The sequence below is a fragment of the Bos mutus genome, chromosome 2 (genome assembly GCF_027580195.1).
Source record: "Bos mutus isolate GX-2022 chromosome 2, NWIPB_WYAK_1.1, whole genome shotgun sequence".
NCBI lineage: Eukaryota > Metazoa > Chordata > Mammalia > Artiodactyla > Bovidae > Bos > Bos mutus.
In genome coordinates this window covers 120,870,408-120,889,815 of record NC_091618.1, presented here as the reverse complement: position 1 = coordinate 120,889,815, position 19,408 = coordinate 120,870,408, and the positions used below count along the sequence as shown (strand labels likewise).

Sequence of the window (19,408 nt, the reverse complement as noted above, 5' to 3'; positions counted from 1 at the left end):
TTGTTTTGTTGTTACTATAGGGTTTCTGAAATTCAGCATATAAATGTGCAGTGCTTTCCAAATGCTTTGGGTGGTCTATTGACTAAGACTCCATGCTCCTGATGCAGGGAGCCTGGGTTCGATCCCTAGTCAGAGAACTAGATCCCACATGCTGCAACTAAGAGTTTGCATGCTGCAACTAAAGATCCTGAATGCTACAACTAATACGGAAGATATCAGGTGCCACAACTAAGCCCCAGTGCAACCAAATAAATTTTAAAAATAAATAAATACATAAAAAAAACTGTTATATTGAATATTCATTGAAAATCAGTTATCTTTAAGAAAGCATATTTTTCTAGAAAGACTTTGGTACTGAAGTTAAGAGAAACATGTGATCAATACTATTAAATATCAGTCCACTTAGGAATGTAAAGTTAACATTAAAAATACTGAAATACTTAAATCTAGTAATGTGGGAGTCACAAGTTGGCTTTGAGAAAACTCAAGAATAGAATTTTGAGTGGTTCAACATTGGTAATTATTAAAGACTTACCTTCCACATAACATAAGAAATGAAGAAAAGTAAAATAAGTCCAAGTAGCAAGCTACTTGAAATAATCATTATAGTGAAATGGCGTCTAGGTCTTTGATGATGTAGTCCTTCGAGGAGAACCTACATAAATTAACCAAAAGAAAGAACCACCATTTAAAAAACTTGCCTCTATTTCCTTTGAAGTCCCTCTATTTTCCCCAATAGTATTTAGAATAGTCCTTCCCATTCTCTCTCTGTTCTAACACAACCATAGGAAACATTGGTAAATGTTTACCAGAAACAGGGAGTGTAATGTGCTGTGTCTGTGGTTCTTCCTCCGATTCATTCTACCAAAATCACCTTCTGAAAGAGCTGTTTCGTTCCTTCCTGACAGTTGTAGAAAATGCCGCTCCCCAGTAAAGTATTTTAGGCTCTCTGTGGTTTTCCTGACAAAACACCCTAGCAATATTTTTTCCCATAATCTTTATGTTTCAGTTAAAAAGGTAATCTTACATGTGCAACATTCTCATCCTTCTTTAGTTCAATAACTTTGGGATTTGGCTCCGGAAAAGCTGTTGCTCTTATTTCAAACTTCAATGCTTTAGTCTCATCCTGTTTAAAGAAAAGAGACATAGTTTTATTTCATGAAAACATATAGCAGGTAATGATCATGAGAAACTAAGTTTTCACAATTTATCTTCTCCAACTTATTTCACCATTTGTATTTAATTGCAATGCAATGCTTCCTTTAGTTCCAAGGGCATGTCCTTTGTATTAATTAATATTTAAATATTATTTGATAGTTATTAGTATATTTTTTCGTTAGGGAAGACTTTCTTTGTTTGATAAACATTTCCTCAAATTAATTTTATTTGGGCTTTTCTTATAGTATTTGGTATACTATCTGTATTTGATCAGATCTGATCAAATACAGATAGTATATCAAATGCTATAATGAAAAAATCTGGTACAAATATTTATAGCATTCAAAAATAAAATCACTGGATGAACTCAGTTTGACTATCTCACCGAGAGAGGGACTTCATAACCGAGAATTCAGGGCTTAGACATCTGTAGATGGGCTTCACAAACTCTAAGGCCCTTTGAAATTTTATTCAAAATTGAGATTTTTTTTTTCATATGTGCATTCATTAGGGTAGATGAGACTATATTTTTTGATCAAATTCTTATAGAAGTCTATGACCTGCAAATGTTAAAACTACTGTCTAAAGGTTATTTAACATTTTGGAGAGAACATGCAGAATTTTAAGCTAAAAATAAATTATGTGCTTTAGCTGGAGCAGTGCTTTTCACCAAGGATGATTCTGTACCCTGGAGGATGGTCATTTACGTCTGGAGCCATTTCCAGCTGGCAGGCATGGGGAAGGGGTGCTTAGCATTTAGCGGGTAGGGGCCAGCTATTCTGATAAGCATCCTACTAGCACAGGATGGCCCCTGGCAACAAAGAAGTATTTGGTCCAAAATGCCACTGGCACCCACTGGTGAGAACACTGACCCTGGAGAGTAAGAAGGCAGACTGCCAAAGTCTAAATAACTTACAACTAAAATGGAGCGCTCATATTTCCCTGTCTGATGTGTCTTCCTCTTAACCACCTTGTGGTAATTTCAACTTCTCCTCTTAACAGAACATGATAGCTGTCCTTTCCTTTGGCTTATTATGTGCTATGTACTAAGTTCTTTATAAAGATCATCTCATCTGAACAACTCTGAAAAAGATCTATTACCCATATTGATCAGATAAGAAAATTATATCTCAAAGTACTTCTCATAAATATACACACTCCTTTCCAAGAAGTCTAACATGTATTTAGGTAATTTTTAATTCAAGCCTTCAAAGTTCATGTCCTTAAAAGTGTGTTTGTGTTCTTGTATGTGTTTTGTTAAATTTTGATGTTTTAGATTTTATGGAAGTCTTAATTTTTAGTAAATGTATACTATATACAATAGTAGGTCTTTTAGCATAATTTGTAAATAACTTAAGGATATATGAAATGTTGAGGCAGCTAACTGATTTGAGTGACAGTCATAAATAGTTGGACATGCTTTCTAAAATCTCTTAATTATAGTCTATTTTATAGTCTATGTTATCTGTTTAGTTACTAAAACCATGTCATTTAGACAGTGTATTTTGAAGTGATAAATGGGAACAGTTTTAGAATTTCATTCCAGATTTTACAGTCAATCATACCTTCTTAATTTGTTGAATGCCTCCTTACTTACCATCCTACCTGTATAAGATGGCTGTGTTTGTAAGGTCTGTCTGAAATCTTATCCACAAAGTTGCCACTGTATCATAGACTTACCATTTCTAAAATGGATGGCCGACCTTCCAACTGAATGTGAACACTGGCTTCTTTTCCACTGTCCATTTTCCCAAAATGGCATGAGATATTTAAGCAATATGGATCAGCTTTCATGCAGTACTTAAAAAGAATACAAAAGAGCTATGTTAAAATTTCAACATTTTAAAAAAGATGGCTAAAATATTTTACGTGGAATTCAAGATCTGCTCTCATTTCTGGCTTTTGCAAAAATTTATCTTGCTATAAACATGGAATTAAGGATATGCTTTCATTAGTGGCACTTAAAAATGATCTTGCTTCAAAGAAAACACAAATATTTATAGTAAATTATAACAAAAACAAGTATTCGAACTGTATTATATGTTTCATTATTTTTATGAAAATATTCTGGGATAGGAAAAAACACATGAGAGTATTTGCTTAGTTACATGTTCTATGATCAAACTTGGATCCTTTGGAGGGTTTCCTTGTCCGCCCCCCCCATATAGTCACTAAAATGAAAAAGAGTGGAAATTTCATGCAACCAGAGTTTGTTCAGCTGAAGACAACATCTTGACCAACCTCCTAAAGGGTCTGGCACAAATGTCTGGTTGGCATGAATTGGGCACTTAAATAAATAATGACTAGTATGGTATAGGAGAAGGCAATGGCACCCCACTCCAGTACTCTCGCCTGGAAAATCCCATGGATGGAGGAGCCTGGTGGGCTGCAGTCCATGGGGTCACTAAGAGTCGGACACGACTGAGCGTCTTCACTTTCACTTTTCACTTTCATGCATTGGAGAAGGAAATGGTAACCCACTCCAGTGTTCTTGCCTGGAGAATCCCAGGGACGGGGGAGCCTGGTGGGCTGCCGTCTATGGGGTCGCACAGAGTCAGACACGACTGAAGCGACTTAGCAGCAGCAGCAGCAGTATATAGTATATATTTAACCCTGGGTGTATCTCAGCTCTCCCAATCATGCCTGCTCCTCACAACACAAGAACATTACCTGACCTGGCTTCTCTCCTATACTCAGCTGACAGTTCAAACCTCTTGGTCCATGATTTTAAGTGTTTCAGTCCTGGACGTTGGAAAGCAAAACACTTAAACTTACCAGGAGCCTCTTATCAGTCTTTGACAGAAATCTGAATATATCTTTGAGGGTCTCCATTGTGCCTTTTTTCTGGTCCAATGCACACTTTCTTTGATAATTCTTAAAATGGCATTCTCCAGCAGTAGTCTACAAAGACAGAAAGCAAGAAAACTCTTACCCGGTATATTGGCAAGAACAACAGCTACATGGCTTTAAAACTTACCTTTCACAGCTTACCTTTTCAGAAATATATCAAATACTTCTAAAATTATATGAAAATATTTTTTGACAGATTTGGGAGAGGTTAAATCTTTGTGGTTAAAAAAATGCAATAAAACTCAGAAAAATTTTAGAGGCTTGATATAGTCCTAAATTTATCAAAGGGCCTGAACCTTAAAAAAATTAGGGCAGTATGAAAACTGAACATTAGCATGAAACTGAACATGTCTTTGGCTCTAGACACACAGTAAAGTGTTACAGCAGCCTGCCCTTCCATCTCAATCTGGAATTCAAGTAGGATTTTTAAGGATTACCTCTCAAATCTACTGAGTGGATTTATTTGCTGATTGCTTGTCTTAAAACTGGGAAGGTAAAAATAATTCAGATAGAATCAACATAAGAATATTGATTCTTAGTAGTTATTTGATAATAAAAGGCTGAAGTACTGATTTTTCAACATTGGTCCCAAGCTTTATGGAGAATCCAATCAAAGAACATCTACCAAAAGATAGAGCATAATTTTGTTATCGTCACATGTAGAGATTCCACTGTAATCACACAGTTGTAATGCAGTAATCAAAGTGTACAAAACAAATGCATGGTGAATTCATAGCTGAGACCAAGTGTGACTGAAGTAAGGTAACAACCCTCCATTTTAGCAATATGACTTAGAAGAAAGGAAGGAACACCATTTTTACCTGGACATCCAAAATGTTGAACAGCTTATCGGTTCGGGGACTAAAAGAATTTGGTATCATTATTTCCACACCAATATTTGGAGCCATGCTTTGGCCGGTGTTGATGACCTGATAAGGAAAAAGTTTTAAACACTCAAAAAACACGTTTTATAAAAGTACGGATACCAATGAGCTTCTCAGGTGAACCCGTGTATTTCATGCAACATTTATAAGGGTGGGGGTGTGTAGTTGGTACCTGCACAGCAAAGGGAGATAGAATATCCACTATCAGAACTTTAAAATGTTTGCTAATAATATAACTGGTTATTATTCCTAGCCCTTTCCTTTTGGTGATTAGAACAAAACGTTTGCACTGATGGTTTATTGCAGAAATAGTCTGAAGAAAAAGACATCGATGATATACAGTTCAGGGGGTCAGGGTCACTGAGCCTCAGTGCAGTTGAAACTCCAAGTGTAACTTACAGGCAGCCCTCTATGTACATGATTTCTCTGTAGTCACAGAGTCAACCAACCAGCGGTTGGTTCTAAACTGTAGCATTTACTATTGACAAAAATCCACATCTAAGTGGACCAGTGCAGTTCAAATCTCTGTTGTTCAAGACTGTACCTGGCACATTACTGATCTAAGAAAACGTGATCAGTTCTCCTTATAACTACTCCATGAGGCGGGCTAACACTTTATGATTCACCAACTCAGGAAGATGCTAAGAGGGATTATTGTTGTATCCAAGATGACAGTCAAAAAATGGCAAGAAGTGGGACCGAAACCTAGGTATTCTAATTCTAAATAATATGTTGTTTTCATACAGTCACTCTGTGCTGAGAGAATAATCATCAGCAATGAGTGAAAATATATTTAAGTTCAGGGTAATTATAATGCGGAAGAACTCAGAAAATTAGAAAAGGGTAGGTTTAATTAGGTTTTAGAAAAAATAAAACAGGTTTTTAATATGCATAAAGGGAAGATATTTCTTCATAAATGATAAATGTCATGATTCTTGATCATGTTAAATATAAATATATAATATATCTTAGTAATTTGATAATATTTGATAACATGATATATAAATATCATATAATATAAATACAAATATCAAATTCTTGATAAATGATAAAACAATTTATCATTGTCATTGATAAATCTGGGGATTGCAGAACCCTGAAGAAGAAAATTGAGCCAAAATAGTGATCAATGCAAAGCAATAGAAGAAAATAATAGAATGGGAAAGATTACAGATCTCTTTAAGAAAATTAGAGATAACAAGGGAACATTTCATGCAAAGATGGGCACAATAAAGGACAGAAACAGTATGGACCTAACAGAAGCAGAAGATATTAAGAAGAGGTGGCAAGAATACACAGAAGAACTATACAAAAAAGATCTTCATGACCCAGATAACCACGATGGTGTGATCATTCACCTAGAGCCAGACATCCTGGTGAAGTCAAGTGGGCCTTAGGAAGCATCACTATGAACAAAGCTAGTGGAGGTGATGGAATTCCAGTTGAGCTATATCAAAACCTAAAAGATGATGCTGTGAAAGTGCTGCCCTCAATATGCCAGCAAATTTGGAAAACTCAGCAGTGGCCACAGGACTGTAAAAGGTCAGTTTTCATTCCAAGCCCAAAGAAAGGCAATACCAAAGAATGTTCATACTACCACACAATTGCACTCATTTCACATGCTAGTAAAGTAATGCTCAAAATTGTCCAAGCCAGGCTTCAACAGTATGTAAATCATGAACTTCCAGATGTTTAAGTTGGATTTAGAAAAGTCAGAGGAACCAGAGATCAAATTTCCAAAGCAAGAGACCTCCAGAAAAACATCTGCTTTATTGACTATGACATGGAACAACAGACTAGTTCCAAATAGGAAAAGGAGTACATCAAGGCTGTATATTGTCATCCTGCTTATTTAACTTATATGCAGAGCACATCATGAGAAATGCTGGGCTGGAGGAAGCACAAGCTGAATCAAGATTGCTGGGAGAAATATCAATAACCTCAGATATTCAGATGACACCACCCTTATGGCAGAAAGTGAAGAAGAACTAAAGAGCCTCTTGATGAAAATGAAAGAGGAGAGTGAAAAGTTGGCCTAAAGCTCAACATTCAGAAAACTAAGATCATGGCATACGGTCCCATCACTTCACTTCCCAAATAGATGGGCAAACAGTGGCTGACTTTATTTTGGGGGGGGCTCCAAAATCACTGTAGATGGTGATTGCAGGCATGAAATTAAAAGACGCTTACTCCTTGGAAGGAAAGTTATGACCAACCTAGACAGCATATTAAAAAGCAGAGACATTACTTTATCAACAAAGGTCCATCTAGTCAAGGCTATGGTTTTTCCAGTAGTCATGTATGGGTGTGAGAATTGGACTATAAAGAAAGCTGAGTACCAAAGAATTGATGCTTTTGAACTGTGGTGTTGGAGAAGACTCTTGAGAGTCCCTTGGACTGAAGGTCCAACCAGTCCATCCTAAAGGAGATCAGTCCTGTGTGTTCATTGGAAGGACTGATGTTAAAGCTCAAACTCCAATATTTTGGCCACCTAATGCGAAGAGCTGACTCATTTGAAAAGACCTTGATGTTGGGAAAGATTGAAGGCAGGAGGAGCAGGGAACAACAGAGGATGAGATGGTTAGATGGCATCACTGACTCAATGGACATGAGTTTGGGTAAACTCCGGGAGCTGGTGATGGACAGGGAGGCTGGTGTGCTGCAGTTCATGGGGTCGCAGAGTTGGACACGACTGAGCAACTGAACTGAACTGAAAGCCTTTGACTGTGTGGATCACAACAAACTGTGGAAAATTCTGAAAGAGATGGTAATACTAGATCATCTGACCTACCTCCTGAGAAGTCTGTATGCAGGTCAAGAAGCAACAGTTAGAACTGGACATGGAACAACAGACTGGTTCCAAATTGGGAAAGGAGTACATCAAGGCTGTATATTGTCACCCTGCTTATTTAACTTATATGCAGAGTACATCAGGTGAAATGGCAGGCTGGATGAAGCACAAACAGGAATCAAGATTGCTGGGAGAAATATCAATAAGCTCATATATGCAGATAACACCACCCTTATGGCAAAAAGCAAAACACTAAAGAGCCTCTTGATGAAAGTGAAAGAAGAGAGTGAAAAGTTGGCTTAAACTCAACATTCAGAAAACAGATCATGGCCTCCGGTCCCATCATTTCATCGCAAATAGATGAGGAAACAATGGAAACAGTGAGAGACTTTTATTTTCTTGGGCTCCAAAATCACTGCAGATGGTGACTGCAGCCATGAAATTAAAAGACGCTTGCTCCTTGGAAGAAAAGCTATGACCAACCTAGACAGCATATTCAAAAGCAGAGACATTACTTTGACAACAAAAGTCCATCTAGTCAAAGCTATGGTTTTTCCAGTAGTCATGTATGGATGTGAGAGTTGGACTATAAAGAAAGCTGAGCGCCAAAGAATTGATGCTTTTGAACTGTGGTGTTGGAGAAGACTCTTGAGAGTCCCTTGGACTGCAAAGAGATCAAACCAGTCAATCCTAAAGGAAATCAGTCCTGAATAGTCATTGAAAGGACTGATGTCACTGAAGCTGAAACTCCAATACTTTGGCCACCTGATGTGAAGAACTCACTCATTGGAAATGACACTGATGCTGGAAAGGATTGAAGGCAGGATTGGAAGGGGATGATAGAGGATGAGATGGTTGGATGGCATCACTGATTCAGTGATGAATTTGAGTAAGCTCCAACAGTTGGTGATGGACAGGGAAGCCTGGTGTGCTACAGTCTGTGGGGTCGCAAAGAGTCCAACACAACTGAGCAACTGAACTGCCTCCTGAAAACTATAAAACCAACACAATAAGTTGGGAAAGAGATGTGCTATAAAATCTAAATGAAACACCATGGCTCAAAGTCTTGCAATAATATTCTGAATGCAGACACGTAGATTAAGCGGGAGTATGCCTGGCTTTGGGACAGGTGGTAACTGCCAGTCTTGGAAGCACAGGGCAGCTGTAAAAGGCAGTGTCAGCCATGGGGCCCAGCACTACCCAGACCTTTAGACAAGGTCTTCCTGATGCCAGAAAATCACCAAGCTTTCCTGCAATATACTTTATTCGTGTTCATCTAATCACATTTAGACTTCCGAGAACATCTTCATGCTTGAACAACTCATCAAGCCTACAGACTGAAAGCATCTCTAGGCCCAGTCCCTCCACTGTAATTTAACTAGAAAATACTTTTAAACTATTATTTGTAAATAAATAGGCCTTTTAGAGTCCAACTCAGTTTCTGTTTATCAGAACACAGACCCCCATTGGACTGTGACAAGAGCATTCTTGGGGACTTAAAAGTAGAAGACTACATTTCCCCAATACTAGTGTATTCTAGTATAACAATACAATAACCTGAGTATAGACTCAAGAGCATTCTGAGGTCACCCTTCTTCCACAGATTTGGGGCAGAGGCCCAGGAGTTTGCGTTTTGGATAAACATCTCAAGTGATTCTGATACACCTTTTAAAAAGCACTGCCTTACAATTATCATAATGTGCCTAATCCAGACTCACTCACATTCTATAGATTTTTATATAGCTCTGAGAATGTCTGAGTAGTGCTTTTGATTGAAAAAAAATTTTTTGGACATTGTCTCCAATTACTTGCTCATTATCAACATCCATGCTGTAACAAAAATTTCAGTTTGACAGTAAAAAATTGTTAATGAATTTATAGCTTATATATTAGTATGTTAATACTTCTGGATGATGATAATATTCTCTACTTTTAAAAAGATTTACTAAACGATACATCACTTGTCACAGAGGCATATACCAGTGGCCTGTAAGGCTGACCAAGTGGACATTAAGTGGAGATGTGGAGGTAAAATCTTTGCTTGGTAATGTTAGGATTTGTATAAAGCTGGGACCAAGTTTCACTGATTGGCACCAAAAGATGCCTTCCTCTTGACCTATTCTGATTTCTGCATGTATCTCAAGCATAGTCAGCTCCTCCCATAACTTTGCCTATTTCAGGCATCACCTCTGTTCCCACTTGTACTATAAGGAGCGTGGGCTCAGTAACAGGGACAGGATGAATGGGAGAGAAGGGGCCCATGAAGCGAGGGCATGAGCCTTGGAGCAGCTCTCTCCCCGCCCTCAGCCAGCTGTGGCCTCCCGAACCTGAGGGACATCACACGCATATGATGTCCTCTGGAGCAGTGCCTCAGTAACAGTTCTTGCACAATATGAATACAAAATATGTGCACAGTCATCTTACGTGGAAAGTGAAGTTCATTTTCTCTGTCGTGCACATTTCAAACCCATCTTCCTCCTTTGGTCCATACATAAATGAGGCTGGACTTACAAACCTGACGGAAAAGAATTCAGATTTAATTCAACTGTCTTATTTGATGAGGTACTTGAAAAACCTTTCTCTACAGTCTGAATATAGCGTATCTCTTAAATATGACATAATTCAGAGTACAGACGCCTCTAAGTACCAAGGAATACTTTTGATAAAGGTGAGAACACTTTCTTGTTAAGATAAGAATTTTTGTGAAAATGTAATGAATTTCCCAGGTGGCGCTAGTGGAAAGCTGTGGGCTCTAGTTTGGGTGACAATTTCTCTTCCCACCAATAGCCTCTACTTCCTTCCCAACACTGCCAGCTCACTCTAGTGACCGTTCCTTCTCTCTCAGCCCCCAAATGATTCATGCAAACTTGAAAAATATGAGATAAATTCTTAGCTTTGCCCTCAGGCTCCAATATCCACTTATACTTCAATGTATCTGACAGATTTTTTAATTACTTCTCACCATCCACCAATTCCTGCTGGCTATTTGTAATGAACCCCAAGTCTGGGGAACAATTCAAACACCAATAAGTAGGGCAAGTTTTTGTTAAAATACAAGGTTGTTACTCTTTTACCTGAGATGAAACATATGCATGGTTGGTAATGAAGTTCAAGGAATTTTTCTAGGGAAATCCCGATTCCCCAAGTTGTGCATATTTGGCAACTAATATGAGGTAATATGGGCTTCTTGGTGGCTCAGCAGTAAAGAATCTGCCTGCAGCACAGGAGCTGTAGGAGACGTGGGTTCGTACCCTGGGTTGGGAAGGTCCCCTGGAGGAGGGCATGGCAACCCACTCCAGTGTTCTTGCCTGGAGAATCCCATGGACAGAGGAGCCTGGCGGGTTACAGTCCATGGGGTTGCAAAGAGCTGGACATGATAGAAGCGACTTAGCACACACGCATGAGGTAATATGTTAGAGGCTCTTTTTCACAGCAAAGAGATATATCCAAATGCTGTAGATTGAGGCAGCTTCATAGCTGCAGAGCATTTGTTGCTCAAAATAACAAGATGCGTTTAATTGAAAACCGGAACGACACACTCATCGTAACAAAATCAAGGAGGCGAGATACGCATTCGAATCCAAGAAAGATGGCATCAGCTTCTCTCTGCTCCTCAGTCCTGCCTTCGTAGGGCTTCCTTTCCCCCCTGCTTGATTTATTTAACTGGAGACTTGGTCCCATTGTTTTATTTTTATATACCTGTGTGCCATCATTATGGCTGATTAAAAATGACTGGAGGCGATTTACATTTAGAGCAATTAGAAAAGCCCATCTATTCATTCTGTATCTCATATCATCTATTGCTTTAAGAATGTGCTTTAAACTAAGATTAATCGGCTTAATATTTTCCAGTAAAATTATGAAAGATTTTCTCAATACTATTTTAAAAATTCTTTCTCCTCACATCTCCTTCCTGAATCAGAGAAGGGTCCACTCCAAGAATTACTAAGGTTGTGAGGAGTCAGTGAATGCTGGCCCTGGGGCTGTAGGGGAGGAACTCTGTAACTCACAGCTGTAGAGAGTGGACAGGGGAGCCAGCTCTCCTGTATCAGTTCAGCTGCCACGCAGGTAGGTGCAGGGCTGGGACAAGAGAGACGTGGCCAAGCTTTCACTTCTCTAAACCTCACACTTGCCATGGCCACTGGGCAGAGCCTTACAAAGTACACGCCAGCACTCTGGGCCCTGGCCTGTGCGGTGTATAGCTAAAAAGGCTGAATGTGGCCTGCTACAGGTTTGGTGGACTCTTCCAGGAAGAAATATCCTCCCCCAGGACATTAATGTAAGGTGGTCTCAGTGATGACTACAGAGTGAGATAAAATCACAAACAGCTAAGCGATAGGCTGCCAACACCGAGGTTATTAAGAGAAACAGTGCATGCTCTTTTCATAAGAAACTTTAAACCTGTTTTTGACCAATAATTTAAGAAGCAACAGAACTCAAAATCAGCTCAGAATTTTACAGCAGGCTTTCATGTCTACTCACCCATGAACTGTTAGCATGACTTCATACTTAAGAGGTATTGTCACAGTCACCTTATTACGCTTCACATCGCCTGTTTCCCCTTCATTTTCACTACAAAAGCAAACAGAAGAGACTCTTAGAATCCACTCAGCACGAAAATTCTCATCAGAGCAAACTAATCACACCCATGTACTTGGAGGTTGGTTTAAAATATGCTTTTTGAAGAGTTAGAATAAAAGCAGATGTAACAGTAAAAAAATTTTATGTCAGAGCTGGCAGAAACTTGCTGTCATTATCTACGCTGCTATTTTACCATTTATCTCTATGCTATAAAGCTTTAGGTTAGAAGGTTTTTTGTTTTAACAGATCACATAAGAGAAGTTTTCTCCTGCAGATAATGGAACATAGCCCATGTTTCCCCTAAAGTGACCCCTGTTTCTCTTCCCAAAAGTGAGGGGTTCATCTAACACAGTTGTTTTTTCATAATGAAAAGTACCAGGCGGCATGTACTGTGATGTTGAGATCCTCGTCTGCTCTGCTGAGTGAGCTGGCATCCAGAAGAAAGCTAACATCTGTCTGAAAAACACAGACAGGGAACGCCCATTTTAAAAATAATCAAAAACATTTTTCTTTTTTTTTACAATCTGAATTTTAGTTTTTCTTATTGTTTACAATCTGTGAAATGCAGCTTTGAGATGCTGTTCTAGAAGCATAGGCTACCCCTCAAGACAGAGCTGCGGGGCAGCTGTGGGGTCTGTGGCAATGTTAAAGCGGCAGCATTCCCACAAGTGACGTGCAGAGACAAAGCCTCCTCTGAATGTAAAGAGAGGCAGGTCCAGAACGACAAAAACTCGAGATGCTTTAACAACCTGAGTGTGGACTCTTGCCAGAAACACCTTTTTGTGTAGCAGAGGTAACATGCCTGGCAGATAGAGTCACCTGGGGTGGGCTGGCGGGGAGTATTGGGAAGTGTGAGACTGGGGAGCAGAATTCTGATTGAGCATTCACATGCCCATCCTGACATAAACAGGTGCCCCTGCTTTTTTATTTTTTTAAACAGTGAACATTGCCAAGAATAGAAAAATCTCAAAGATCTCAAACCCAGTTAGTTTTGGTTTGACTTCACTTAGCTACTTAGTAAATAACAACAAATTATTTGTATGCAGCACGGATACAGAAAACAGAAAATACTTTATATTCCTGTGAGTAACAAAAACTATAAATGCTTACCTTTGATAGATGATCTACATATATATAACCAACCCTGCAGTCAAGTCTCACTATGCCGGAGCTGTCTGTTACTTCACAGTTTATTTGTTTCTCTTCCTAAAAGGAAAAATGATACAACTGGTTTAGGTAGAAGGGGACAAGAAGTCTGTCACATATTTTAAGGATGGGTTTTGAAAAGAAAATCATCCCCAGAGAATGTACTTCCTTGGAAGACTATTTTCTATTTAATTTTGGAATAAATCAGGAGGAATTAAATTACATAAACGTGTGTATAAGTTTATAGTTAAAGTTCACATAAATTCTCCAGAGAATATTTCCTGGACTTATAGCTTTCAGCCATGTTTCTGTGTTCACTGTTTAACTCAGGGTTCCTTGAAAAATTATTAAGGAATTCCTACGGTCTGCATTTCATTGGCCCTCTTCTGTCTGGGATGTGAGAATGTGATAAAGGTATTTAATTATAAACACTGAAATCACGATGCTGCTGCTGCTGCTGCTGCTGCTAAGTCGCATCAGTCGTGTACGACTCTGTGCGACCCCATAGATGGCAGCCCACCAGGCTCCACCGTCCCTGGGATTCTCCAGGCAAGAATACTGGAGTGGGTTGCCATTTCCTTCTCCAATGCAGGAAAGTGAAAAGTGAAAGTGAAGTCGCTCAGTCGTGTCCGACTCTTCGCGACCCCATGGACTGCAGCCTACCAGGCTCCTCCGCCCATGGGATTTTCCAGGCAAGAGTACTGGAGTGGGGTGCCATTGCCTTCTCCGAATCACGAGGATACATATATTCAAATGTTTGGGGAAATACACACTTATGTACACTCACAGGTGCATGTTTCCCTCAGTAGCTGAGTTTTTCCTCTCACCACTGCAGATGGGCCCCCAAGGCTCTAGTGGAAGTGGGTAGTAGATATCTGTGAGAGGTCAGGACACTTTCTAAATGCCGTTAGTGTGAAGAAAGTCTCTGGGTGAGAGATGGGTAAATTTTCTAAGAGGCAGAGAAATATCCAAGAAGAAAGTGATTGAAACATTGCTCTTTCGAATTCAACATTACTAATACCTCATTGATGGATTTAAGTGCTCGTGACTAAGGCACAATGGTAAAAAGGGGGAAAAAAAGCTTTCTAGATGCTCCAGACTCCTTCAGGAAAAGAGAAACTTGCGTGAAAGCTGGATGACACTGGTATTTTGGAATCTGACACTGGTTCTAGCTTTTTGGAAGTTCTGTGGGATTGAGACAGTATATGTGAACCTAAAACGCAGAGCAGTATCTGCAGGAGCCCGGCATGGAAGACCAGTATTGCCCACGTCCGGACCCCGACCTCGAGGAGCAGCATCACAGCCCCAGGTGAGGATGTACCAGGGAGGAAAGCAGTGGCACCTGGCAGCTTGCTTGCATAACTGGACAGTCACTTCTGTCCCATAGTAGCATTTGGAAGCAGGAAGCTGACTCTCCTGATCTCAGTCATATCCCAAGAAACTCGCCATTTTGTTTAGGAGCACAGAGAAAGTAACAACACTGGAAACCTGAGTGCTAAGTGTGAATATTAAGACTCGAACCTCAAATATTTATACCTCAAACTGATAGTCATTCATTGAATTTAAATTCTTTAAAAAATTAAGTAAAATATGTAGTATCATGCTATTATAGCTTTTGATACTTGTTGTTCAGTCACTCAGTCATGTCTGACTCTTTGCAGCCCCATGGAGTGCAGCACATCAGGCCTCCCCACCCGTCACCATCTCCCAAACTTTTCCCAAGTTCATGTCCATTGCATCAGTGATGCCATCCAGCCATCTCAGCCTCTGACGCCCTCTTCTCCTTCTGCCCTCAGTCTTTCCTAGCATCAGGGGCTTTTCCAATGAGTCAGCTGTTTGCATCAGATGACCAAAAATATGTTTGATATTTACCAGATCTAAAATCTTAATGAAGTAAAGACCGGTGGGGAGCTTGATATGCAGAGTTGTCTCATATGCGTCATCTCCAGCATTATATAAAGACACGTTCAACATCAATGTCTTCATACTTCCAACAGCAAGATAGGTCTTATTTTCATGTGGTCTAAAAATGAAGTAATATTATTTAGTTTTTGTTTGGGAACTAAAAATCCATCTCTTCATTTATTTATCCTGAAATAAAATATTAACTTGGAAATACAACCATAGGAGATGACCCCATGCAAGTAGATATAAATCTATGTTAAAAAGAACTCAATATCCCAGGTTTCAGATAAATTTAGTTAATTATTACACAAGAAAAGTTTTAAAATTTAGTTATAATTAAACTAGACTGCTTTCTGTTTTTCTGTTTAACTTCCTGCTTCTATCATTTTACATATTTTTCTCATTATTTCAGAATATTTTCCTAAAAGATTTTTTTCATTTTCTTTCTTGATCCTTAAATAGACACTGAATTAGCTGTTTCCCAAGCCACAGGGGGACATGGGGAAAACTGAGGAAGAAGAACAGACTATTTCCACCAAAATAGAAGCCGTCCTGAGGGATGTGAGCACAACGTGGGAAGGGGCCGCTGTGGCCAGCAAACGGGTGCCACTAAAATCTGTCGGATTAGAATTAATTTCTTATGGCAGACTGGTCACCTCTGCTAATCAAGGGGCAAAATTACAAAAACTGCAAAAATGCTTCAGCATCCTGTGAATCAGAACGAGAACATTGCTGCACACCCAAACGGACAGGTGAGTGCCCGTTCTGGCCTGAGTGTCAATGTTGAGAGTTCTCAGAAGTTCTTCCAGTTGATCCTCATTGCTAAGCGCCCTCACCCAGCATTGCCTCCTCCCTAATGAAAGTGGTTTCTCCAACTATCCCGCACACTGGGCAGCCCTAGAAACCAGGAAGTTCACACTGTCTGGTTTTTTCTCACCACTAGTATAAGTTTTCTTGGAGAAATGTTCTGGGTCATGATTATCACTATTTTCTCCAAGGCTAGCAACACAATTAGTGTTCAGAGTATATGTGTGGTATGTAAGTGCAGTAACCTTAAAAACGACTGAACGACTGATCTGATCTGAACACTAAAGAAAGTTCTGAAACACTGAGGAACTATTGGATAAGTGACTGTTAAAATTTCATGAACTATATACATTCTATGAAATTACAGCCATGCTTATCTGCTTAGTGATGGAATGCAAATTCCAAATGTTTCATTAAGATAAAGTAAACATCTATTACTACCACATTCATATGTTCTGTACCCCACCCACACAACCTCATGTTTTAGCGACAACACAGCTATTGAGCTGACCAATAAATTGATGGCAACATTGATACTGGAAAGAGTACAGTTGTTAAGAAGCAAAATATTATTAACCTCAGGATTATAAATTATAATTTTTGGACACATGTCCCTACTTTTATACCTCTAACATCTTTAAGAAATCAGACGTTTCACCTAATTCCTAAAAGTTCTTCCCCTCTTATCCTAGTTGTTTTACCACTTTAAACTTTCTTATCAAGGTAGAACACACATAAGGAGAAATGCACACAACCTAAATGGAGCACTCAGTACCTTTTTATAAACTGAATACATGTGTGAAAGCAGCATTCACACTGAGAAAAACATATTGCCATCAAAGAAACACCTTTGTGCCCCCTTCCAATGACTGCCACCACCCACTATCTTGCTTTTAGTAGTCTAGACTGGCTTTGCTCAGTTTTATACTTCATATAAACAGAGTCACTATGTAACCTTTCAGGATCTGACATTTCTGTATTCAAAATTTTGTGCTTAAGATTAATCTATATTGATGCATAGAGTTGTAAAGTGTTTCTTCTAACTAGTGTGCATACTAATGTTTATAAATATGCTATATTTTATTTATCTTTTCAACTCTCATTGGGAATTTGGCAATTCCAAATTGGAGCTTCTATAGTTTTCCAGTAAACATATATATGTAATTACGCCGTGTCCATCAGTCTGTCTATCTATGAGCAGACCCCTAACCCAGGACTAATTCCTGAAAAAAATCTCTAAATCAGGCTAATTCTGACAACCAGTTGAAATTTTACTAACAAGTTACATTTAGAAAATACACCAGTCCAGGTTCGATGCATGAAACAGGGTGCTCGGGGCTAGTGCTCTGAGATGACCCAGAGGAATGGGATGGGGAGGGAGGTGGGAGGGGGGTTCAGGATGGGGAACATATGTACACCTGTGGTGGATTCATGTCAATGTATGGCAAAAACTACTACAATACTGTATAGTAATTAGCCTCCAAAAAATAAAGTGGGGAAAAAAGAAAATACAGTATAAATAACTATGTTTAAATAATAAAAAATAAAAACATCCTACAGGATTCTCATATAAAAAGCAAGTGTTGCATAGAGTAGGGGTTCAGAAACCGCTGCCTGAAGGCCAAGTTTGGACTGCTGCCCAGTCATGCAAATACAGGTTTATTGGAACATTGCCATGCCCACTCATCTGTGGCCACTTGTGCACTCTGACAGCAGAGTTGAGCAGTTGAGACAGATCTCTGTCCCACAAAGCCTAAAATATTTACTGTCTGTCCCTTCATGTAAAAAGTTTGCTGGCTCTGTCATTGAGCAGTCTGACTAAAGAGCATAATTATTTCAAAATAAGCATACCACATATTGCTATATTTAAAATCTGTAGTACTTTGACAGTAACAGAAGCTTCATTATTTCAGATAGCACCGGATGCTGTCTTAGAGGAAATGACCCCCCAGACCTCATAATTCCTTGTCTGATAGTAATGACGTTGAGGAGAAAGGAATTAAAATGTTCCTAGGCAGCATTTCTAGCTCTGACCCCTGGGTCTGAGAAGTTGGATGTTTCTGGAAGGATGAATGATAACTAGCAAGGCAGAAACTCTTCTAGAGCTCAGGTAGATTTCAGGGCAGAATCTGACTCAGTGGCAGTGTGCTCTTTCTCCCAGCATGTGAGGGGATGGCTGTGACTTGCTCATTCTTGTGCTGCAAACCTTTGTGTTACGTTAGCACACATCTGCTTGGTGGCTCTGTGCTTAAGGGCAGGGGGGAGATGTGCACAAACACGGCTATCCCACAACCCCTCCACTTCTCCAGAACCATAGTACAACTAAAGGAACCGAAGAGGTTCCAAAAGTAAACTTCAGCTTGACATTAAAGTTTAATTAAGACTTGTAGAAGAGCTGCCTAGAAATAGACATTTATAAAATATTCTGGCTTGTAACCAAAGCATTAGTCACTGAACACCTTTGGGAAAGAAGTTGGCACTTAGACAAGCAACAGAAGGTGAGAGCACTGCGTAAACAGCTAGGTTCCAAGACAACAGCAAATTAAAGAGAAACACACACTGTTCGCATTGCAGCAGCGAGGCTCCTGGTCTATTTTCCATTTTTAAGCTATTTTGCCGCATTATCATGATTACGATTCTACTCTTTGTGTATGTGTGTGTATACATGTACAGATACATATATATGCATATATCTTATTGTACCTTGAATCATTAACAAGGGGCCGGCAGAAAGAGACCCACCAGCTTTTTATGTGAGACAGAATAAAGGACCAGGTGCACATCTGGAAGTGCGACAAGGCTGAACCAGAGCTTTTCCTGGGAATCGTAGTTCATTCTTCATTAAAACATGCATAATGCAGACTTGAAATTTACAAAGAAGCCTAGAATCCACGTAATTTAAGCAGATCAAGATACTGTGTACATACAGAATCATAACTTAATAAGGGGAAAATAGAAAAATGATGTATTTCAGCACCAGGCTCTATGTTTTTCCTGAATGAATGCTATTGTTCTGTTTTGTGCAAAATGCTTCCTAAGTCTTAATATAATGAATGCATTTTGCCTCTATAAGATGAATGACTGCTTCATAGCTAACATGAAGCAGTCATGAAGCATGACTGAAGTCATGAAGCATCTTTTTAATCAAGATGCTAGAACAAAATATAATATGCATTAATATGTACCCATGTCAATGTACATGAGTCATTTATTTGACAAAAAACTAACCTGCAGGAAGTGGCCTACAGGCCCAAGTAAATATGTCTCCTCTTTTGTCTTTATTACT

At 39.2% G+C, this 19,408-nt stretch overlaps 1 protein-coding gene across 1 annotated transcript in view; it reads right to left on the bottom strand.

Moving 5' to 3' along the window:
- Window positions 1–19,408, bottom strand: part of ITGA4 (integrin subunit alpha 4) — a 94,666-nt gene that overhangs the window by 4,310 nt on the left and 70,948 nt on the right. Inside the window, exons 18-27 of the mRNA XM_005905942.2 lie at window positions 15,283–15,433; window positions 13,375–13,470; window positions 12,641–12,720; window positions 12,166–12,255; window positions 10,108–10,198; window positions 4,830–4,937; window positions 3,934–4,059; window positions 2,839–2,958; window positions 1,028–1,126; window positions 536–655 (exon numbers count right to left, since the gene is read on the bottom strand). Of these exons, the coding sequence (XP_005906004.2) occupies window positions 536–655; window positions 1,028–1,126; window positions 2,839–2,958; window positions 3,934–4,059; window positions 4,830–4,937; window positions 10,108–10,198; window positions 12,166–12,255; window positions 12,641–12,720; window positions 13,375–13,470; window positions 15,283–15,433 (1,081 nt within the window). The remainder of the gene's footprint in view (window positions 1–535; window positions 656–1,027; window positions 1,127–2,838; window positions 2,959–3,933; window positions 4,060–4,829; window positions 4,938–10,107; window positions 10,199–12,165; window positions 12,256–12,640; window positions 12,721–13,374; window positions 13,471–15,282; window positions 15,434–19,408) is intronic.